General features: G+C 41.2%; 2 protein-coding genes and 1 non-coding gene across 5 annotated transcripts; 1 reads left to right on the top strand and 2 right to left on the bottom strand.

Moving 5' to 3' along the window:
* Nucleotides 1–1,059: 1,059 nt before the first annotated feature.
* Nucleotides 1,060–6,169, bottom strand: LOC148189662 (uncharacterized). 2 transcript variants are annotated; one of them, XM_088076257.1, is made up of 2 exons: nt 2,843–6,169; nt 1,060–1,749 (listed from the first exon to the last, which is right to left on the bottom strand). In XM_088076257.1, exons 1-2 carry the CDS (start codon nt 3,135–3,137, stop codon nt 1,589–1,591), a joined length of 456 nt encoding a protein of 151 aa, XP_087932383.1. In that variant the 5' UTR covers nt 3,138–6,169; the 3' UTR covers nt 1,060–1,588. The 2 variants fall into 2 exon arrangements, with proteins under 2 accessions (XP_087932383.1, XP_087932384.1); XM_088076258.1 differs by having other exon boundaries at nt 1,060–1,743.
* Nucleotides 6,170–15,853: 9,684 nt separating this feature from the next.
* On the top strand, nt 15,854–22,683 carry LOC121944731 (cilia- and flagella-associated protein 157-like). Of its 2 annotated transcripts, none has more exons than XM_088076248.1 (9): nt 15,854–16,567; nt 17,698–17,969; nt 18,557–18,719; nt 19,254–19,500; nt 20,178–20,278; nt 21,236–21,386; nt 21,792–21,907; nt 22,006–22,146; nt 22,510–22,683. In XM_088076248.1, the coding sequence occupies exons 1-9, from the start codon at nt 16,479–16,481 to the stop codon at nt 22,553–22,555; spliced, it is 1,326 nt and encodes a 441-aa protein (XP_087932374.1). In that variant the 5' UTR covers nt 15,854–16,478; the 3' UTR covers nt 22,556–22,683. The 2 variants fall into 2 exon arrangements, with proteins under 2 accessions (XP_087932374.1, XP_087932373.1); XM_088076247.1 differs by having other exon boundaries at nt 15,855–16,567; nt 22,006–22,161.
* trnac-gca (transfer RNA cysteine (anticodon GCA)) lies at nt 21,039–21,110 on the bottom strand. Its single transcript has one exon. It is a non-coding gene; the product is annotated as a tRNA-Cys (tRNA).
* Nucleotides 22,684–23,573: the final 890 nt, after the last annotated feature.

Here is a 23,573-nt window from a genome sequence, read left to right as displayed (position 1 = left end):
TCAGAGAGACGAGGTAATCCCTCGCTCGGCGCAGGCGGGCTGAGAAAACAAACACACTAATCTGTACCATCAGAAATGTGCGAGTGGCTGGTATCGCTGAGAGTGTGTGTGTGTGTGTGTGTGTGTGTGTGTGTGTGTGTGTGTCTGGACATGCCTCGGTATGTGAAGCTGTGTGCGCCTCCAGCTGACTGGGCGGATGTAGATTAAAAGCTTTAATATAGTGTATACACCACGATGAGTCATCGGAGGCTTCATTGAGCCTCTGGTTGGGAATTCATGTCAAAGAGAAAGTAATTATAATATATAAGTCTGTTTCCTTCAGTGTGTAATCAGCTGAAAATAAGAGTGGGTGTGTTTTTGTTACTTTAGACCTTATCTTAGTTTATATCTACATGGGGAGCAGGTTCTCGTCTACGGAGATCGCCATGTTTCTACAGTAGCCCAGAAAGGACAAACCAAACAGTGGTCAAGATTGAGCAATTTGCAGCACTTTTGGTGAAACTCTGGATTGTAACATATTGACTGTTTTTACCATTTTACAGGGACTATATGGTGCATTTTACGCACATTTTATTCTTCAGTTTTTGATCATTTTGGCTGTGTTCATGCATATGTCATACATTTTTGTGTATTTTTGTTTAATCAGTGAATTTGCAGCTCAGCTCCTACAATAAGTCTAAAATACACTGTGAAAACTAAAAAGTTACATTCAGACTGTTAAGTGCAAATAATGCTGCACTGAAACTGACATTTTTGCTCCCACAGCCATGTTTTCATTTGCAGTTTTGCAGAAATGAAAGTTTCTGTTTGACGGCTGAAGAATTGTGATTTGTATTCAGTCCTTCACAAAGAGAGAGCACATCATCATCAGCGTATCAGCTGAGCCAGATTTTTCTCCAGGATGAAACTTCACTCAGATATCAGCAAGTCCTACAGAGCATGTCCTAAATCAGCATCATTACAAGCTCCCAAATGCACCCAGGTAAGAGGTCAAAGGTCACCTCCGACCCAAACATACTAGTGCAACCAGAAAACTAAACACAAACACACTTAAAAAAGGAACTTTTTGTTTGTTTATTAAAATGTACAAGTATAAAATGTATTAAAAACAGCTGTGATCTTTAATTTGTCATTAACATCTTGCAAAACTTGCAAGTCTTGCAAAGTAAAAAGAAAAGAAAGAAATGTGTTTCATTTGCAGTTTTGCAGATATAAAAAAGTTTCTTATTGTGACTGATGACGTCTGATTTGTATTCAGTCCTTTACAAAGAGAGAGCACATCATCGTCGGCGTATCGGCGGATTCAGTCACTGAGCTGCGTGGTTTCTGGATTTTTCTCTGGGATTAAATGTCACTTAGATGGCGTGGCCTCGTGTCCTATATCAGTGTGATTACAAGCACCCAGCAGCCCCAAGGTCAGAGGTCAAAAAAGTCATCTGAGTTTGAGTCTCAGTCCACATGACACTGTCTCATTCACGTCAAACTCACAAAGATGAAGTTTTTTTAAGAAAAAATCATCTCAACTCGCTGACCGTCTTTGTCTGCAGCTTCTTTTGTTTTCTTTTCCCCTATAGAAAATGCTCCTCTGTCACGCCACCACGCACTCCAGCTGAGTCTCTGGAGCTCCACCCACCATCTGGACCCTCCAGGGCTCCTCCGCCGTCCATCCCTGCACCGTGTCCAGGCTCCCCTCGGCCTCCTGGGGCTGAGACGCTGCCGTGTCTGCACACTGGCCCTGCAGCTCTGCAACTTCACAACAAAAAGCAGGTAACGTTTTTAAACTGAACTTTGGGCAGAAAAAGACTTTTAATATCTACGACTGCAACGCAAACTAATTTTAGCAGATGTCACTATTCCCACTTAAAGTGTATGAATGAATGATCGGAGTGAAAATAGGTTCTTTGGGTTTATTTTGTAGTTTTTTGCATGCAGTACAAATGTGTAGTTTTCACCTACTGTATTTGTATATTTCTGCACACTGGGTCCCTAAACAGTCTTGAAACTACATGAATTCGGGTCTGACTGGAATGTGGGATGATGTTAGTCCCCAAAATAGTCATTTCACTGAAGTGAGACCTTTTTTTAAACTGACCTCACTAAACCTCCAGCATTCAGAGGGTGTTCGGCTTTCATAGGTACTCGGGCAATAAGGTACAGAGGTGCTCGCCATCCAATCGTCCAACAATTAAATTCTTACAAAAATCTCCAAAAGTCAAAAGTTTTTGATGCCAGTTTTTTCTGTGTTTTGTATTTTCTTCCTCGAGGCCTTGGTGTCCTAATGTGATGTTTCGGAGGGATTCATGACCATTTATTTAAAACAACTCTCAAGTGGTAAAACATGATTAAATTTTGCACAAAATCTTTGTAACACATGGTTTCAACCCAAAAATTGCTACAAATTATGAGACCAAGTAAAGCAGAAGAATGGCCATCACTTTCCCTGCACAATTTGAAATTTGAAGAGGAGCCTCACAAAAATATGATGTTTATTACAGATGTATGATCACAAAACTGTGTAAATTTCCAGCTTTCAAATGACGTTAACCACTTCTATGTGGCATAAACTGTTGACCTGCTATCTCATCCTCAAAATCCTCAGTCCCTCTGAAATAAATGTGGGTCTCAGAGGACAACATTAAGGAGTCAGGCCACGTCCTTTGTGCTGGAACACTAAAACTAAACTCAAAACAACAAAAATCAGGTGAAAAAAATTGGAATCAAAATAAAAGATTTCTTTTGGAAAGGTATTTTTTTGCCACATTTGATCTTTCCATAAATTTTTTTAGAAATGACTTTTATGTGCTGTAACAGACTATAAATGTGTCCGTGTGTGCAGACCGACCTGTGCAGGTGTGCGTCTCCTCCGCGTAGATCTGCAGGAAGACGACAGCAGAGAGGAGCAGCAGGGCCCGGCGGGCCCGGTCCGGGGCCTCCTTCAGCCGGGGCCTCCTGCTCTGAGAGGCCGGGTACAGGACCCGACGGGGGCGACGTCCCCGAGGAGGAGAGGGGCGCTGCAGGGAGGAAGAGGAAGGACAGGAGGAGGAGGAGGAGGTGGAGGTGATGGTTGCATCCAAAGGCCCCAGAGCCACAGGGAGCAGCCTGCAGGAGGAGGAGGAGGAGGAGGAGGAGGAAGGCATGGTCGATGTTTGAAGATCCTCTGTTACAGCTTCACTTTTACTCCTTTTTCTCACTCTGCCTTCACTTTTCTCAGTGTCTGTCTGTCCTGTCCTGACCTGAAAATGCTGCTGCTGTCTCGCTGCATCGTCTCCGGACTGACCTCAGAGACTCTTCATCACTAACTAACCTCGGCTTTTCTCTCCCAGACTCTAAATTTGTCTCTGCATCCCTCCTGATTTTCCTCTCTTTTATTCATCACTAATCCAGGTCTAAATTCAGCACTCAGACTCTTTAAATATGTGCACAGTAGGTGTTGTCAGCTCGCCTGTGGCCAGGTAGGCCCCGCCCACCTCTGGAATCAGTGTTGTTGTGAGTTAAAAATTATTTTTAAATGCACGCAAACTCCCTCTCCTCCTCCTTCTCCTCCTCCTCCTGCTCCTCCTCCTCCTCCTCCTGCTCCTCCGTCTCAGCTGCAGGGAAATCCCTGCTGCAGCTGCACGGCGACAGGCCCCGCTCCAGATTTTTGGCTCTAAACGGATCACTGCACATCTTCACTTTAATCACAATAAAATGGAAAGAAATGTGGTCGAAGCTGCAGCGAAAGAACAGAGAAGAAATTATTTAAGAGTCCATGAACAGGAGAGGTAAATTGTAAAATGTGCGCAAAACCTTTCTAGTATTTCAACAGACTCAAAACAGTTAAACTACAAGTCACATCCACCCGTTCACACACATTTATCATTTATAAGATCAGCAAGTTAGCTTGATTTCTTTTGAAAACATTGGAAGAAGGCAATGAGCAAAAGAAAAATACAAAAAATTACTAAGAAATTAGATCAAAATACAAGAAAATTGCCTGGATTTTGGTTTAAAAAGTAAGAATGATTTTTTTTGAAATTCTAAAAATAAAAAAGGGAAATGACCTGCTGAAGATTATAGTAATTCAGTAAAATTATTTATATATGTCATTATGATCATTCGCTATAAATATTTTTACCCAAGCTTTTGCTCTTAGACATTTTCCCCAAACTATTAAAAACAACTTTTCTAACTATTGTAGTTTTCTGCTTTGCTCATTATCCAGAGTTGAGCTTCACTAGTGGAATCACTCTTTGCCTTTTACCCACATTTTTGCACCAATTTACTCAGAGTCCAAAGGATTGAATACTTGTGAGAGGCATCTGAAAGCAGCACAAGCAAATAAGCTGGTGGCCGAGGCTACCGTATATGGTACTATTCAGCTAAGCATTCACACGCACAGCAAAGACGACACCATCGGGAGCAATGTGCAGTTGATGTTGTTGCCCGAGGATGCTTTGACATGCAGACAGGAGGAGCCGGGCGCCGAACCGGCGATCTTCCTGTCAGTGGACGACCTGCTCCACCTGCTGATCCAACTATAATCATCACGTTCTCATCCTCACTCGTCACATGGTGCCACTTTATCAGTGAACTTACGCGTCGATATATTACACTCTAGGTATCCTTCTGCTCCCGGCGTTGGTTTCCGTGTGCGTAAAACATAACGGCGCGCAGCGTCCGCCCACCATGTGCTTGTGTTGACATCGCCGGAGCAGCATCCCAGAACGTCAATAAATCCACGTGCACGTGTCAAAGTGTCCCTGGGCAAGATGCTGAACGCCAAATTGCTCGTCATCGCTGCAACATCACTGTGTGAATGTTTCACCATACGAGGTGGCACCTCATACGGTAGCCTCGGCCTCCGGTGTGTGAATGAGGTACTAACGGTTTTAAGTGGTTGGAAGACTAGAGATGGACACATAAATCAAATCTATTATCAAGGTTCAGTCACCGAGGGGACATATTTCTTTTGTTCCTTCTTCCTCTCCTCATTTCCTCTCCTCTTCTTGCGTGTCTCCTCTCTTTGTTTCCTCTCCTCTGCTCTCCTCTCCTCATTTCCTCTCCTCTCCTTGTTTCGTCTCCTCTTCTTGCATGTCTCCTCAGTTTTGTTTTTTCCTCTCCTCTCCTTGTTTCCTCTCCTCTCCTTGTTTCGTCTCCTCAGTTTTGTTTTTCCTCTCCTCTCCTTGTTTCCTCTCCTCTCCTTGTTTCCTCTCCTCTCCTTGTTTCGTCTCCTCAGTTTTGTTTTTCCTCTCCTCTCCTTGTTTCATCTCCTCTCCTTGCGTGTCTCCTCAGTTTTGTTTTTCCTCTCCTCTCCTTGTTTCGTCTCCTCTCCTTGCGTGTCTCCTCAGTTTTGTTTTTCCTCGTCTCTCCTCAGGCTTCGACCACAGAAACTCTCACTGAAGCTCCTGGAATGTTTTGGAGAGTCTTTGATCGGCTGCCTGCCTCTCTCTCTGCACGCAACACACACAGCACCGCATGCAACACGCCGAGCTGCCATTTAACTGCAGCATGCGACCTGCAGTCCCACATCACACACTGCTTCCATAAGCTCCATATTTTCATGAATACAGACGCACACAGGCTGCACGCAGGACGTCAACACTTAAAAACATCTGCATCACACACAGCAAGACTCACAACACCACATGCAAATTCCTCTAGTGTCAATTAATGCTGCACACAAACACACACACACACACACACACACACACACTGTACACACGATGTCACGGTCAGCTGAACTCTCACTTTCACAGTGTTCATCCAACACGTTCTCTCTCCGAACCACCTTTAGAGTCCAACCCGAACGTGGCTGCACAGCATCAGACGAGAACGCGCTGATGGCCAGACGGCACCGTGTGCATCCACGTGCACTGTGCACAAGCAGCATAAAACAAATGAAAAAAGGACAGCGTCAGGTGATAACGCTGCCTGTAACCGCGTAATATAAAGAGTGCGCTTATAAGACAGAGGGGAGATGGATGTGCTTCTTTTGCCTAAATCCGACCGTCCGTGACTTTGCTGCCATGTGCTGTTGTGTAAAGAGGACTGTGCTGCTTGATTTCGTGATTATTGACAGTGATATGGCTTCATACATGTTAGAACGTAAACATCTGACAAAGAAGGATGCATAAAACGTTACAAGCAGACGCAGATGGTCGCTGACAGAGCTCCTGGATGAAAGTCCGGGTTTGTTGGACCTTTCCAACGACCCTCTCGCCCTAAAGGAACTTTCTAGATCCTTATACGATGTTGTTTTAACTGCGAAAGGTTTGACCTGACCTTGTTATAAACTGATGCTGCCAGAGGCGTTGTAAACTGACGTCGCCATGTTGGGATAACATACCTTCACAAAAGGAGCCTTTTTTGTATTCGTGCATGACGGCAGTATTTTGCAGGGTGGGAATGAGAACAGCTGAGTCTGGTTACTCATTCCTGTCGCAGTGGCCCAAGTTTAAACTCAAATTTTGAGAACTTTTCTGTGAGTAAATGTACAAAAAATCCTTTAAGTTGAGAGAGTTTTGGGGGCCGTTTACTCTGCAACGGTTCTTGCATAAAACCTTAAACTTTTGTTGCATTTGGCCTTTTGTTCACATGATAACGATGTTTTGGGGGCCTGAAAATGCAAACTTTTGAAAGCAGGTTCCAGAGACAGATGTTTTTTGAAAACGCCACCTTTTCTGTCTCCATGTAAACTGGCCGGCGTGGATCCTCTGATAATGGTGACGTCAATGGTAACAAGTACAAGTTGGATTTATTTTATGACTCTACGGTTTAGTAGCGTCCCTCTAGCAAAGTCCAGATTTGTTGCAGCTCTACTGTGATCAGCGAAGATGTTCGCCATCGTCCTCGTTTGTTTACTCACCGCTCTGTAGGAGAACGCCTGCGTGTGCAGGAGGGTGGTCTTCTTCTATGGTGTGTCATTACAAAGTCACACCGCCAGCTACTGGCCTGGCGTGCATACTACAGCGTTTTCGGTAGTTTTTGTGGATCATTCTCACAATGTTATCATATGAATATGGATTTATTTAGGAAAACACAAAGGAAGTACATTTACATTTTTAGCGGGCCGTTCTCGTCTAAACGTGGCCTTAGGTTTCTCACGAGGATTAAAGATCTGAAACGTTTCCCTCTGCTGCTCTGAGATCCAGCAGCGTGACATCACAGCCTCGTGTCACACGAGAGAAGAAGAAGAGGACAAAACAGAGAAAAGAACAACCGACTAATGAGAAGTTGGATCGTCTCCATGACATACGTGCTGCTCCAAAATTAACCACCATGTGACCCGTCTGACTCTGTGCTTCATTAAGTCCTGATTCTCAGGCTTCTCGGCTCTCTGAGTACTCGACAGATCAACCAGCGCGAGTTCAAACCCCTCCGAGTGGCTGCAAGTGAATCACAGAGGGAGTGTCGGAGGTTCAGGCCCTGGCCAACGGGAACACATTCTTCACCTGAGTGCTGCCTTTGTCCCCGAGCCCATTTTTTATAAGTTCATGCACTCAGCTTGTCCACACCCAGAGTCAGTGAAAGAGCAGCAATAAAAGAGGAACAAGATCTCAAAGTGCTCATTAGTTCAACTGATCAAAGGTAAATTTAACTGTGAGAGAGCGGGACATCTCTCCTGACTTGAAGTTAATACGACGTTACATCAGTCATCAGAGTCTTTTAGTGTTTTTGGATTCATGCTCCACGACGTGATGCATTTTTCATTTTTTCATTTCCTTCTTCCTGTTGTGATAACTGTGTGTGTGTTGATGCATGTGTCCTAAATGTAGTCCAGATTGTGTATTTGAGTGTAATCAGTGAATTTGCAGCTCAGCTCCTACAATAAGTCTAAAATACACTGTGGAAACTAAATAGTTACATTCAGACTGTTCAGGTCCAAAAATGCTCCATTGAAACCCATTCAAACTGACATTTTTGATCCCATCAGAGCAGAAAAACAGGACTTGTATTATTTCTGGGTGTCATTCTGGGCTTTTGACTCTGAATTTGTCATTTTGACTATTTTCCACCTGATGAGGTCATTTTGACCATATTTGGCATACGGAGGAAATACATGCTATTTCCACTAGGTGACCTGTCACAGTCAATGTAGCTGCTGATCACTGACATATCCCAGACTGTCAGCAGCTACACTCACACACTGACAGATCCCAGACTGTCAGCAGCTACACTCACACACTGACAGATCCCAGACTGTCAGCAGCTACACTCACACACTGACAGATCCCAGACTGTCAGCAGCTACAATAATCTACTATCTATTTTTTAAAATCTAAAAACCTAGTCATCATGACAAGAACTTGGCATTCAAATGGTTAAAGTTCTGAAAATTAATGAATGTTTGATCATTATGATTAGGACTGATGTTGTCAAAAAAAGTCAAAGTCAAAGTTGCTGCTAATCCTTGACGTATTCCAGGCTGCGATAATAATAAAATCTACTTCGAATGTAGTGTATTAAAAAATAATATTTTTTGTGTTTAAAAACATAGTGGCATCATGACTAATATCTGGCATTAAAAAGAGTAAAAATTTTCAAAGTAATTCATATTTGATATTTATGATTAGGACTGATGTTGGTTTAAAAATCAACTCAATGACAGCAGAAAATAATAAAATAATGTATAATATGTTTTAAAGCTTGATTTAAAAAAGCGCATTTTGCGTAAGTGTAATAATAAAGCGGTGCTTAAGGGGTTAACTCAAAGCTGATTCCTTGTGATCTTTATTTTTAACTCTGTGTTTTGTTCACACGCTGAAAGAAAACAATCCTCTGCGTTCAGAGCTGGTTGTGCGTCGGTGTTTTGTGTTTCGCAGCAGTGAGAGGTCACTCTTTTGTTCACAAAACAGCGTGAAACTTCATCCAGCTAAAGTTCAACAAGTCTGCCGCCGCGTCCCGAGCTGACTCACTGCGCGGACACTTTTACCCCCGACAGCAGACGTTTGTGCCAAAAATAGTCCTTTGTTAGCAGAAAAAAAAAACCTGCAGAAAAACAAAACCTGAGGGTCTGTGTCAAGCCCAGTTTGAGTGACGAGTCATGAGTTTGAGGTCTTCTCAGATTCAAGGTGTTTTTCAGCAACGTCAGACAGGGTTTCACAAGTTGGCACGGTGATGAAGATTTTATCTTTTAACTCTTTGAAACCTGAGCGAAGGGTAAGTAGATACAGAAGGTCACCGACAGAGCGGCACCGGTCGATGAGAACGTGAAAGGTGGCCTTCGGCGTCGGGATCTTCGGGGATATTTGATGACTTCAGAATGAGAACAGGTCGGTAAATCAGGTCGGTTGAGTTTGAGTTTCCTCTTGAAACAGACTTTTATCAGAGTGTTTCTGATTTTACTTTTACTTCTTTTGATTTCCTTTAAACCGTCTATTACGTTCACGGTTTTTATGCAGCAATTATTTTTACTTTCTTTTTAGGCATTTAACTTTATGACTCATTTGTTTCATTTTGATTTTCTGTCTCGTGAGCAGTTTGTAACACATGTTTTGAACTGTGCTCTTTAAATAATTATAATTATTATCATTATCATAATAATAATAATAGAGGACCTGAGAGGTATAATGAAAATGTTTGTATGAAGTGTTACCTGGATATGCACGTGATTGGAGGAGACGTTTCCATGCACTTTAGTAACCTACGGCTACATGCAGCAGGGCGGCATTAAGGTTTCTGCTCGACACCTGACCTAAATCTGGAAACATTTCCTTTTCTGATGATACTGTAGAGAGAAGATGCTGCGTCCTCTTGTGAAAGTGTCTGAATGTTACAAATAATCAAACGTTTTCACTCTGTCATGCACGTGTACATATTAAAAGCTGATTACTGGGTCGTTCTCACTCCCAGAAAGTCTAGTGCAGCCATTGTGTCAGGGATTTTGACGAGCGCACCATGCAGCAGACAGCACCCACTGTAATATAAAAGGCTAGACAGTTCATATATGGAGCATGAGACAGGATGGTCAAACAAACGCTGGACTTTCACTCTGGAAGCTGCTGTTTGTGTCCTGTGTGAACCCAAAAGTCAATGTTTTCATAGAAACATAGTGTGCTGGTGTCTGCAGCATACAGTGCTACTGATGTATGTCTCACTACGTTATGAGGTCAGTCCCAACCACACTTATTTTAATCCAAATCATGATGTTTGTCTTTAAATCTAACTACATACTTTTGCTGCCTAAACTTAAGGACATAAAAACATAAAAACAAAGTGTTTTACCAGCCCGTTCTCATCGAATGGCCTACTGCAGTATGGTTGGTGATTTAGGACACTGATACACAAAGGCAACTTTTGTAGGTACAATACACCAGCGACCAGCGACAGTTTTAACAACATCATATAAGGAGCCGGAGAGTCCCTATAGATCGCTCTACAGCCTGCGTCATCAAAAACATCGTTAACATTAATTTAAAACGGTCAGCAGTGTCTAAATGTCTGGCTATTAAACGTGTTGACTAGACTGAGGACACATAATTGCATAACAGTTAATGTTTTATTTCCTGCCGTGCAGATGCAGCTCGCTGTGAGGATTCAGTTTTCAAGATTTCTGATTGTTTCTGACTCTGAGCCTGCGTCACGGTGTCTGACGCTCTGCACATACCCAGTTAGCAGGGAACGTTCCCACAACATTTGCTAACAGTCCATACCAGTTGCAATAATGTTTTAAAGAAAACATTTTGACCCACTCAGTAATAGCCACAGATTTTGGAAGTCGGCCACCATTTCTCAAATTCAGCTCGTTGAGGTAGCATTTATGATCTTTGGCGGTTAATCCTCTTGCAAAGCTTAACAAGCTGTTGCTCTCCAACATACCTCCATTGCCAAAATGCGTTCACACAATTCCTACATCTTCATCATTTACAAACCGTAAACAGGTCTGCGGGGCTGGTCCAACAAACCCTGGACTTTCACATGGAAGTCCACTGTTTGCTTCCCTTCTGAATGTTAAGCCAATCCACGATGTCTTCTTCAAAAACTTGAGAATATGTTGTTTTTACCAACTTTTTAACTTTATTTTGAAAAAGACTGCAGCTAACGAGGATAAACTTTACATTTTCATGTGAAAATTTAAGTGTATTTTAAAGAGACAAGAATGATTCAACAAGTGTAACGTTATTTCTCAGAACATCCAAAGCATCATCCATCATATTGAGACATGTAGGTCTGATGACAAAGCATCATGTTTTGAGAAATTGGGTTAAGAACATTTTTTTTGTGTCGGCTCATATGATGATCCTAATGTCTCAGGTTCAGGTGCAGGTTTGTGCTCTCTGGAAAAAGGGAGGAGATTTGTTGCAGCAACGTGTGAATTCTCGGTATTGACCCACAGAAGCAACCAGAGCGGATGTGACCGACAACGCTGTTGCAACACGTAGAGAAAGTGATTAACAGAAGCAGATTTACACGAATTCCTGACATGACGGATATCAGTCAGAGCGAGACACAAAGACTCGATTAAAGGAGTCGCTGACCTTCTGTACGGCTAAAAAAATATGTTTTAAATCGTCCCTGAAACGCTCCTCTCTGCTGCTGCCAAACCTTCTGTCGAGCCCCTGATGTTGCGTGATGCTGCAGGAGTTGCTGTCTGTTGTTTGCGCTGCGTGGCAACAAAATACCGAAGTGTTGGTTCACATCTGCCGAGAGGAAAAGGCTCGTCCCCTGGGCTCTGAGGAGGCACGAGGCGAGACACGTTGGAGCTTGAAAATCACGGTTATTACAGCTTAATGATACAGCGGAGCGGTGATCACAGCAGCTAACACCCTGCTGCAGGAATCCAGCAGCATCTTTCTGCTTTTGTCTCAAAGGTCTGGAGGAAAATTCCAGTTTAAAGCTGAGCTGCGGTTTTGGCAGCGCTCCTGATGGTTCAACCAATTACTCTCAGTCAGGAATTTAAATGAAGGTGAACTTTATAATCATTACATCCGTGAAACACCTGGGAGGTTTGAGGAGATGAATTTGGGCTCTTTAGTGTTTCCAGTTCCATTGTTGCAAAACAAAAAAAAGACTTGGGATCACTTTCGGTGTCATTCGTTGATTTGACCTTCGGACCGGTGACACGGTTTTGTTTCTGTGTCTCATGATGACTCAGATGTTAAATGTCAAATTATAAGGAGCCTGATATAAATAATTACAGCCGAAGGTGGAAGTTAATGTTGGGGTGGATCTCAGAGGTCGACTGTGTGAACCGAGTTTCTGAGAGCTACACCTGAAAGTATTTCCGCAGAAAGTTAATAAATACTTTTCTTATTGCTAATAAGGGCAGGGCGATATGGAGAAAAGTCTTATCATGATCATTTTTTTCATATCGGTCGATATCGATATATATCACGATATACATCAAATCACTATTTCTGTCGAGCTTAAAGGTTCCTTTAACTCCTCAGTGAGACATGAAGATATCATAACCAGTGATGCACAATAATGATCATTTAAACCGATAAACCGATAATTTCCAGCTTCTATTGGCCGATAAGATACCGATAACCGATAATTTCTTTTTGTTTGTTGTTCATTACCTGAAAGTATGAAAGGCTGTGGTGAATACAGATTAATTTAAAAAAAAAAAAAAAAACGACATTTCAGACAAAAAGCTGTAAAATCACATTTTTTTAGAAAGTCATTTTCAAGAGCAAAATCAGTTTCATTTTTATACTCACTACACCTGAACTCAGACCGTGTCCAGCGTGTCCTCTCATCGTGTCCTCTCATCGTGTCCTCTCATCATGTCCTCTCTCACACACAGAGCGAAGGAGGGAGGGGGGAGACGGCGGCGGCTTACACCGCCGGAGAATGAGACCGGAGCGGACATTCGGAGACATGGGAGGAGACACCAGCGGAGAACAACAGCGGCGCGGACATTGGGAGACACCGGCGGAAGACCCGCGGAGACACCGTTGGACAATGAGACCGGAGGGGACATTCGGAGACACTGGCGGAGACACCGGCGACAAATGAGTGCGGAGGTTATTCAGAGACACCAGAGGAGACACCTGCGGAGAATAACAGCGGTGTGGACATTGGGAGACACCGGCGGGAACACCTGCGGAGACACCGTCGGACAATGAGAGCAGAGTGGACATTCAAACACAACTGGAATTGTCTCCAAGTCTTATAATAACAAAAACAAAAAGGGGTTTTTGTTGCTTTGAACACAGCTGGAAATGTCCAAAACTTAAACTTTATGTCAAACTAAAAAAGTTTTTCGTCTCTCTGCATTTCATGGTATCTGTGGTTTGCAGAAACCTACAATAACAACATTTTTGTCTGGTGATTTATTTGCAATAATCTAATTGTCAAAAATCAGAAGCTCGGAGGTTAAAATCTTTTCGTAATCGGAGAGTGAAATGTTTGGTATGTGACCTCAGATGAACCTGAGCTGACTGGAGACAGCGTGCACCTGTGTGAGGACACCTTCAGGTGCACTCAGTCATTTTCATAGCTGAGGTTTCTCCTCCGCCTCCCACAGGTATTGAGCCCGAGGCCGGCGCACCGAGCCTCCGCCGCCTGTGTGTTCCCGGCTGTTTTTCTGCATCCACCCAGCAGAGTCAAGCCTGCGAGGAAGATCCCTCAGAAACTCTGGTAATGTGCTCTTTGCACGAGAGTGAGAGGACGCTGTTTCCCGGCAGGACAGGATGAGACGGAGCGCAGAGACGGAGCAGTTAGTGGTGGAAAGTGCGGGTGTGGAGGCTCTCACGACACACAGACATTTGTAAAACAGAAACTTTAACCCTCAATCAGCGTTTTCATTTTCACATGCAGATGTGTTTCCAGTTCCTGCTGCTGTCACTGCATATTTTTTTCTACACATTATTCAAACTTTTTTTTTTTTTTAAATTAACCCTCTGAAACCTGAGGCCACACCTATTTTCTTCACAAGCTATTAGAGCCTGAAACATGAGCAAAGTGGTTTGATTTTTCTTCCAAAAATTTAGGGAAAAAACAACTTAGCAAAAAATGTCCAACAAATTGCGAACATTTTCGAAAAATTACTTAAAGATGGGGGAGTTATTAAAAAAAATCCAATAAATTCTGTTACTGTAAAGAAAATTGATCAAATAAATACATTTTATTTTCATTTTAGTGTTTATTTAAATTTTTTAATTTTAGTATTTATTTAAATAAAAATCAATCTAAAAAAATCTATTCATTTATAGTTAAAAATGTTAAAGTTATATAATGAGAATCTTACAAGTGTATTAATAAACAATAAACAAAATAAAAAATAAACACAAAAATACATTCAAATAATAATGGCTCTAGTAAGAAAATCTGTATAAATTAATGATAGAAAAAAAAGTCAATTTAATATAACAGAATTACAGATTAGTCAAAACACTGAAATGTGTCAAATAAAAATATATGCATGAAATGAAAATGTTTTTTTAAAGCAATTTTAATGCAAAAATATCTGCTTTGTTTCAGATTTGTTTTTTGGTCAGTGGGTGGAGCACATTTAAGGACTTCTGACGTCATTATTCCCTAAATCTGAGCACGTGTGACAAATATCAGACGCCACAAACGCAAAAACTAAACAAAGAAACAGACAATAAGAGTCAGAGTGATGACAGAGGACACGGCTGACATTAATTAACACTAACTGCTCATTAACAGCAGAGACAGCACAACCTCTCAAACAGGACAGACTGGCATCACGAGCCACATGCTCTCTTTAAGTTAATTAATTAACAGTCAGTAAATTTGCTTTTTTTTTTCCTGGTAACTAATGTGATCAAATGTTCGTGTTGTTGCAGCAAACACTGTTTTGCTCTTTGGGCTTCAGAACAAACGTTACATCATGTAATAGATCTCTGCGTGCACGCTCATGCTCCAAACCTTTAATTTCATGACTGAAATCAGCAGCAGGTGTGTTTTTCTGTGGCTGAGCAGAACACAGCCTGCTGCAGAGGGGAGAGGCTCGCCCAAAATAGCTCCTAAATGAAGCTATTACCTGTCTGCTGTGTGCTAAATGTGTTTGTTTCCACTGTTGTCATGGCAGTCTGTAATTAAACTTAGAGAGGCGCACCGTGTTCGTTATTACTCAACACATCAGCTCCTCCTGCTCATATTTCAAGCTGCTAACAAACACTTTTTTTTTATTAAAATGGTCCATTTTTCCTGCTGTGGGGACAAAGTGGGGTCCACAGGTGTGAAATGAACCCCTGCAAACGGCTTTCTGCAGGACAATAGATTGATCAAATGTTGCCGTGATACATTTCTGCAGATAAATGATATTTCTTCAATGATGTTGTTCGGGATAAATGTTCATGAGTTTCTCAGCAGGAGGAGACACCTGAGTGAGGCGACAGTTCAAGGCCACCAAAAACCGGTATTTAGATATGTATTCCAAAAGAACCAAGTCTCTCCTGTTTTAACCCTTTAACAGGCATTATAACCGCACAATTGACATTTTTTGCAATAAAATTGCTTTACTTAAAGTTTTGAAAAACCCAATTTTTATCTTATGCATTTTTTTTCACATAGTGTATTTTAGTATTTTGATTATGCTAGCATTCTGTTGTATTTCTATTATATCAAATTGACTATTATTTTTTCAATTCTTTTTTTATTTATTTGTTTATTTTATGAAGTTGCTTTGATTTTTGGATTTTTTTGTTTTTCACCAAATATTTTATACAGATTTTCTTTTTACTAGATTTATTTTTATTTTGTGTTTATTTATTTTTTTATAGGTTTATTGTATGAATGTTTTTATTTTCAGATTTCTATTACATTACATTGACTTTTGCACTTTTTACAAGGCATTGTTATATTATATTTCAAATAAAATTATACATTTTGTTAACATTTCTAAAGTCTATATGCTTAAATGTATTTTTATTTAGCAATGGCATTTTTAATGTGACTCTAATATTGTTTTCTTGTCACCATTAACTAATTTTCCCAATTTGTTGGACATTTCTTGCCAAGTTTGTGATTGCAAAAATCTACTTAGCATGTAGTTTATTGAAAATAATTAGTTTTGTGCATGTGTGTGTTTTTTGTTTTGATTTTTTCATCTAAAATATTCATCTGAATATTTCATAATTATGACTTTGACTAATGTTGGTCACAAAAATAAACTCTGAATTAGGACTGGGACCTTTTTTTTTAAATTAATGCAAGAAATAATTATTACATGAAGAAATAATTATGATAAAGTTTATTTTATTGCACTTGTTAAAACCAGAAATTATAAAGCGCTAAAAGAGGACAAATACATGTACAAAGTGACATATGAAACAAGAATAATATCAACAGTAAATTGTAGTAAAAGTTTAAAAATTTAAAATGAAGACAGTTTGTTTATTTTTGTAAAAGTGTAGAATTTCCGACTTTCCCTGAAGGCAACATTTACCTAGCAACAACATGGACGTTAGCTTCTGAGCTAGCTACGTTATTCTGTCGACTTTCTTTGCAAAATACCCCGAAAAACGGATAAAAAAACGGCGAACGGCAACAAAAAGTTTGTTAACATACAGCGAAGAGACAAATATATGTCCATGGCGGATATAATGTCTTGTGAGGACAGAGAAAAGCCGTTATATTTGACACAAATTCAGTTTCTGGATCAGCAGCTGGAGAGGTGAGCCGCAGTTAGCTTCAGCTAACGCAGACTGCAGTCTCATTTAGTTATTTTTAAAAAATTATTTAAACACGTAATTATACATACATATAGATTAATATTTGTATTCATTTATTATAAATATTTCATTACTAATTTTATCTTATGTTTTTGTCTTTTTAAGTGAGAAAATATTTTGTGACGGCTTTATTTTGTTAAGGTTAGCTTTTTAACGTTAGCCGGGTGATGTTAGCCCCGTTAGCAGTAGCACCAGTTTGTGCCTCATTAAAATGCTGCCACCATCACCATCATTGCCACCGACACAAAGTTGATCATGTTAGCTTAAAACTTAATTTGATTAAAAAAATCAAGTTACAGACTAAATTTGAGTGATTAGAGGCTAAAATTTTAGCTCTATATGTGTCTGTATAAGTGATGTTAGCTCCGTTAGCATTAGCACCAGTCTGTCAACAAGAAAATTACCTTAAGATTCATTTTTTAACAAAGACAGAAGGATTATTTGAAAAATAGGAGGGACTGTCCAGAAAATTGTAATTATTATGATTCAATATTTAACATTATGTCTGTAAAGAAATCTGTAATAAAGTATGTAAAATAAATTTTTGTGTTTGCTTTTCAGATTTTATTTTTCTACATCTTGCTAAGTTGCTCCCATGTCTGAGAAAAAAACAACAATTTACTCAGATTTAAAGACTTAATTATTTAATCTGACTCTATTCATCAACTAATGTTTCAGCGATTTTCTAGCTCTCCAACACTTTCTCTTCTTTAAAAAATACTAAAAAAAAAACCAAATTTCCAAGAAGTGTCCCACTAATGTATTATTATGACTTAGTTATTTTTTGTTTGTATTAATTTAATATAATTTTATTTAGATTATTTGTTATCATTTTTTAAATATCATTTGGTAACATTGTATTTTATTATTTTATTATCATTTTATTCAAATTGTTTTTTGAATTGTTTAGTTATTATTTGTTTTTAATGTTCAGCTATCATTTTATTTCTATAATTTAGTCATTTCATTTAAATAAGTTATTTTATTTTTACTGTTACTTTAATATTTCATTTATATTATTTGCAACAGTAATCACAGTACTTTAATGTACTACTATCTCTTCTTGCTGCAGATGTCAGCGTCGGTGTGACGAGCTGCAGAAACAGAACAAAGACCTGACCGACCAGAGCAGCACGCTGGAGGAGGACACGAGGGACATCAGCGAGTACCTGAGACACTCGGCGGTGGAGACGGAGAAGAAGGTGGAGGAGCTGACGGAGCGTCTGCAGAGTCAGCAGCAGGAGGAGCAGCGGGTCAGAGAGGAGCTGGAGCTGCAGCTGCGCCGGCAGCTGCAGGAGCTGCAGGAGCACCTCGATGAGCTGAACTCACAGAGCGCCGTGCACGGTGACACACCGCGCACACACCTTCATTATTATTAACCATTTATATGCACAAGTATATATACATATATCCCATCATACAGTCACACATTCAGACAAAGAAAATAAAATGAACAATGACATTATTAATAATAATAATTATAATAAAAGTTCTTTTTTATTATTATAGACAGACTGAATTACATTAATAATTTATTTGATTTTTTAAAATAGTAAAGTTATATAACAAAAATGGAAGTAATAAAATAAAATGAGATAAAATGAAATAAATAAAATAAAAGTCAAATGCAGGATTAATACTTTCATGTTGTCCAAATAACATTTCCTCTCAGTCGGTGAAACATGTTTACAAACAAACTCTGTTTGGCGTCTTCCACCTGAAGCCCGGTACGCACCGTGTGATTTTGGGCTGTCAGATGAAAGATGACCATCGTGACAGAAACGTGCCGATATTTCTGCTCGTGGCTCTAAAACGGGCGAGAGAGGTTTAAGGACAGCTGCCGTCAGAGACAGCCCGCGATAAAACCCTCAAACTCTCTGAACGCTTTTTGTTTGCAGCATCGTCTCCGTAACGCTCCTCTCCTCCCTCAGCGGCAGCGTTTGAGGAGCGGCAGGAGCTGGAGGAGCAGCTGCAGCGTCTGATGCAGCAGGAGTTTGACACGGAGCCTCTGAGGACGCAGCTGGTCAGCGAGAAGGAGGAACACGAAGCCGCCATCGACAGTCTGGAGACTGAAGCCGAGTTGAAGCTGAGCGGGTAAAGACGGAGTTAAACTGACGGCGACGCATCTACAGCAGAGACACTCAACCTGCTTTACCCACTTTTAGGATTTTTAGGACATTTCATACATTTTAGAACATTTCTGGGATTTCAGGATGTATCTCAGATTTTAGGACTTTTCTGCAACTTTAAAACATTTTAAGGGTTTCAGGAAAAGCTCTATTTTGATGCTGTTTTATGTCGCTGACATCTTATGGAGACTAAAAGGACAAAAACTATTCAGAGTGTCTGTCACTTTATTTTTATTGTAAATTAGAAAATATTTGGGGGGCCACCAGGCTCTTCTTTGGGGGCCATCAGGCTCTTCTTTGGGGGCCACCGGGCTCTTCTTTGGGGGCCACCGGGCTCCTCTTTGGGGGCCACCGGGCTCCTCTTTAGGGGCCACCGGGCTCCTCTTTGGGGGCCAGATTTGGCCTGCGGGCCAAAAGTTGCGTATCACTGTCATAGATAACGATTGTCTTCTTTTGACCTCTAAATTGACACTAAATGTCCTTCGTCCTGCGACACCAGGGTGGCGGAGGACTTGCAGAGCGTGGTGAAGGACTGCATTCAAACGCGGGTCTCGGACTTGGTCCAGGAGGAGCGGGCTCAGCACAGAGAGCTGCAGGAGAAGGTCCAGATCCTCCTGGACGAGTGCGTGGATCTGTGGAGGGCCAAGGAAGACCTGGCAGACCAAGAGGAGCTTCTTCGCTTCGAGATGAAGAACCTGACGAAGGATTTCGAGACCGTGGCCCAGAAGAGACTCGCCTGCCAGAAGGTAAGACGACCGTAAATGTCAGCTGGACCGTTTTAAGGGACGAACTTCTCCTCTGAACGTAACCGGCAAAAAATTCCTCACACGACTTTTCTTCATCCTCATTTGTCGATTAACACAGCAGCACAATATTCAGAGTGAAGATGAGCCCAAAGAACAAAATTACAAAATACAGCCTTCAGCACAGCTGATGATTTTTCTTCATTATTATTGTTTATTATTTTTCTCGTCTGTTTGCCGGATGTTTGATTGGCTCCCTGCAGGGCAACAACGGGACTTTTTACCACTTAAACTGCACAGATACGGGGTTTTGAATTTCTTATAAAACAAGTTGTATTTTTGACGTTTAGCAATCAGTAACTAAATAATACGCCCAAGAAGTGAGGGGAAAAAACATGAAAATAATAAAATATAAATCTTTTTTTCTTCATATTATTAAAAAAGTTAATACAAGTTATAAAATCATCTTAATTAATTAGAATAGAAATTTTAAAAAATGCTACGACCTTAAAATACCTAAAACCTTATTTTCAGTTCCTTTTCATGTCAACTTTCTTGTCACCTAATTTCTTGCAAATTGCCAAGTTGCTCCTCCCAGTTTTAGCCTTTTTAAAGGAAAAATAAAAAATGAAAAAATCCAGTTTGCGCAGATTTCTGAGGTGTAAATCTTGTGTGTTCAGGAGGTGGAGAAGCTGATGAGGAGGTGTCGGCAGCTGGAGGAGGAGATAAAGAGGTGTCGCATCGTCAGACAGAAAACGCTGGAGGAGAACGAGACGCTCAGGTGGAAAGTTTGCTCTCTTTCTTCTGTCTGCACCTAAAACTCACTTTCAGTGTCACTCTGTGTGTTTCCCTGCAGTTTAGCGGAGCGACGGTTATAGTTAGTTTAACTGGACTCTGTCTTTGTCCCAGTACACCAGCAGCAGGGAGAATCTGCTGACTGAAGTCTGTCTGACTTTTTTATTTAAAATAAATATCAAAGATGATCTGTTTAAGTCCTACGCCAAAACTAAAAAGTCTCTCATCAGTGCTGACTTTTTTTTAAAATGTCTGATCCATTTTTCACCCCTCCCCCGTCATAAATAACAAACAGTCCCTATGAGGACGACTAGGAGCACACGCACAACACCGAGTCCACTTAAAGTCAGACTGAGGTGTTTACACGACGGAGAAAATCCTCCTCCGGTCAAAGTCTCGGGTGTTTTAGTCCGACTTCCAGAAATAAGATTTAGTCTGATTTCAGTCAGACTAACATGTTCACATTTATTTCAAAGTCCAATTTCAGTCCGACTGACACAAAAATTATTATTATTACATCATGTAAACACACTCAGGTTCATGTAAAGTGCATTTCAGGGGTGTCTGGTGTCTGTCCTATCCAATAAAGACAGAAATGCCAAATAAATAATCTTTAAAGTGCATTTCAAGAACATTATAATCCCCGAGATTCAGAGCACGAGACCCAGTTTTGGCAGAATCCACCAGCTTCATTCGCAGCAGAAATCTGACCGTCCACTCCGGTGAAATGTTGGTAAATGGGAGTCAGGGGGCATCTGGAATTGAACCAGAGACCTCTTGATCTGCAGTCAAATGCTCTACTACTGAGCTACACCCCCTCTGATGACCCCCCTCTGTGCGTGCGTGCGTGCGTGCGTGCGTGCGTGCGTGCGTGCGTGCGTGCGTGCGTGCGTGCGTGCGTGCGTGCGTGCGTGCGTGCGTGCGTGCGTGCGTGCGTTTTCAGACGGCGGCTGGCCTCAGAGTCACAGAGGCTTCAGCAGCAAACAGCCGAGCTGGACGAGCTGAAGACCGAGCTGCAGACGGAGAGCGGCGGGACGGAGCGGCTGAAGGGCGTCCTGCAGCACGCAGCTGCCACCCTCAGAGACATCCTGAAGGTCCGAACACACGAGGACGAGCATCATCTTTACCTCAAATACCCGTCACAAGTTAAAGGCTAAAACATAGAACTACTGCAATAACGTCAAAGGTTAAAAATAAAAAAAAATACTTCTGGAATAATGAAAAAGTTTAAAAATCAAAAAATTACTTCTGCAGTAATATCAAGGTTAGAAATCAAGAAACTGCTTCTGGAAAAACAAAAAAGTTTAAAAATTCCTGACCTCTCCAAACATATGTACATATATATATATATATATATATATATATATATATATATATATATATATATATATATATATATATAAATTCACACAGATTTGATGCAGTTTTGAATTGTGTGCCAAAACACTAAACTAAACTTGCTGTTGCTTTACCCTGCTGTTGTCTTCTGTCCTCTGCAGAGCTCAGACAAAGTGTCTCAGCCTCAGTGGACGACGCTGCAGGAGCTGCTGCGCAGCATCGAGCCTCAGGGCCCAGACTCGTCTCCTGGGCTGACCTCCGACCTCAGACCGGTCAGGTACTGAATCAGCCTCCGCTGCATCGCTCTGGTTTCTGCTGCTTGTTGTTATTTTTTTGTTAGTTTATAGTTTACATCTTCGTGTCCGTCCTCCACAGACCAGAGAGCCTGAATGTGTCCACAGACCCGCTGTTCCTGTTGGCCCGCTACAGACCGGGCGACCTCGGCCTCGTACCCCGACCCACGAGGAAACACAAAGCGGCCCCCTGCAGGTCCGGAGCTCCGCTGCATCCGGACAGGTCTGTGATGAAGCGGTGAGTCTGCGGGGCGTCAGTCCTGTTTTCAGTCTGTCCTCAAACAGCAGACATGAGGACAACAAGTGAGGCGTGTGCATTTTAACTACTTAAATAAAGTCATGGAAACAGGAAGAGATATTAATGATTGGTGAAAACGAAGGGTCGACAGATGATCTGTTATTGCACTTTTTTCGTGTCTGCAGAAATCACTGACCTGTACTGTTTCACAGGTTCGGAATAAGAACGGGCTGATTAATCAATTAAGCCATAAATAGAAATAGACCTCAATTTTTTTTTGTTTTTCAAGAAGTATTTTTCTGTGTTTCCTTTCTTTGTGTAAATGCTGCTGCTCTGTCTGTCCCTCAGGACGCTCTGCAGACAGAAGACGTCCTCCTCCTCTGCAGACCGCTGATCCAGACTCACTCAACACCAACAAACACGGAGGTTTTTCCTCCTGATGCCACATTAAAAAATAAAAGGTTTAATCCTGCTTCTGTTCTGACTGCAGACCTGTGTGTGGACACGAGGAAAATTACTGAACATTTACAGCTTCCACATCAACTTTTTTAACGATTAAGATTATTCTGTCGACTGTTTTCCATTCACTGATGATGAACTGAGTCCAAAAATGGAGACAAATATCCATCGAGGGTTCCAAAAACAAAATCAGACTCCAGCGAATGTTGTGTTTCGTGAACCAGCAGAGCAGAATATTTAATTTACGGTCATCAAAGAGAAGAAAAGCTGGAATTTGTCACATTTGAGACACTGGAACCAGAAAATATTTTAGCTAAAAGTTTAGTTGGATTTTTAAATTTTTTTCTATGTTTAATATGTATATAATATATAATTTTAAATGTTTAATATTTATTCACATGATCATTGACGGACAGATTATTGGCTCGCCAAACAAATAACACTGATTATCTCCACAGTGTTTACAAAATGTTGAGCCAAGCTGAGGTCAAAGGTCAGACTGCTGAACCACGATGACCTGCTCACTCTGAAGCGTCGCCACCGTTTAAAAATGCACGAGCCTCACAGCGAGGACAGGAGGACGGAGCAGAGAGACGGGGACAGACTGAAGACTCAGCAGACGTCCTGCAGACATCGCGAAGCTCCGGCACCAAAAACTGGTCGGCCTCTCTGCAGGTAATCCACAGCGCCACACACACGCGCACACACATATACACGCACATGCACACACATATACACGCACATGCACACACACACACACACGCAGGGACGAGACTTTCTCAGCTCTGCAGAGCTGATTCTTGTACAATCAGGACTTAAAATTAAATCTTAAAAATAGTTTTTTTAAAAACATTTTTAACCCTCTGAAACCTGGATCTACATCAGCTGTCTTGTGCTGCCTTCAGACACATTTCACGAGTATTTCAACCTTAATTTATTTCATTTGCAAAAAA

Source organism: Plectropomus leopardus, chromosome 4 (genome assembly GCF_026936395.1).
Source record: "Plectropomus leopardus strain MGB_pleo_1.0 chromosome 4, ASM2693639v1, whole genome shotgun sequence".
NCBI classification, from domain to species: domain Eukaryota; kingdom Metazoa; phylum Chordata; class Actinopteri; order Perciformes; family Serranidae; genus Plectropomus; species Plectropomus leopardus.
The sequence above is the reverse complement of the archived record's forward strand: the minus strand, read 5'-3'. Positions and strand labels throughout refer to the sequence as shown.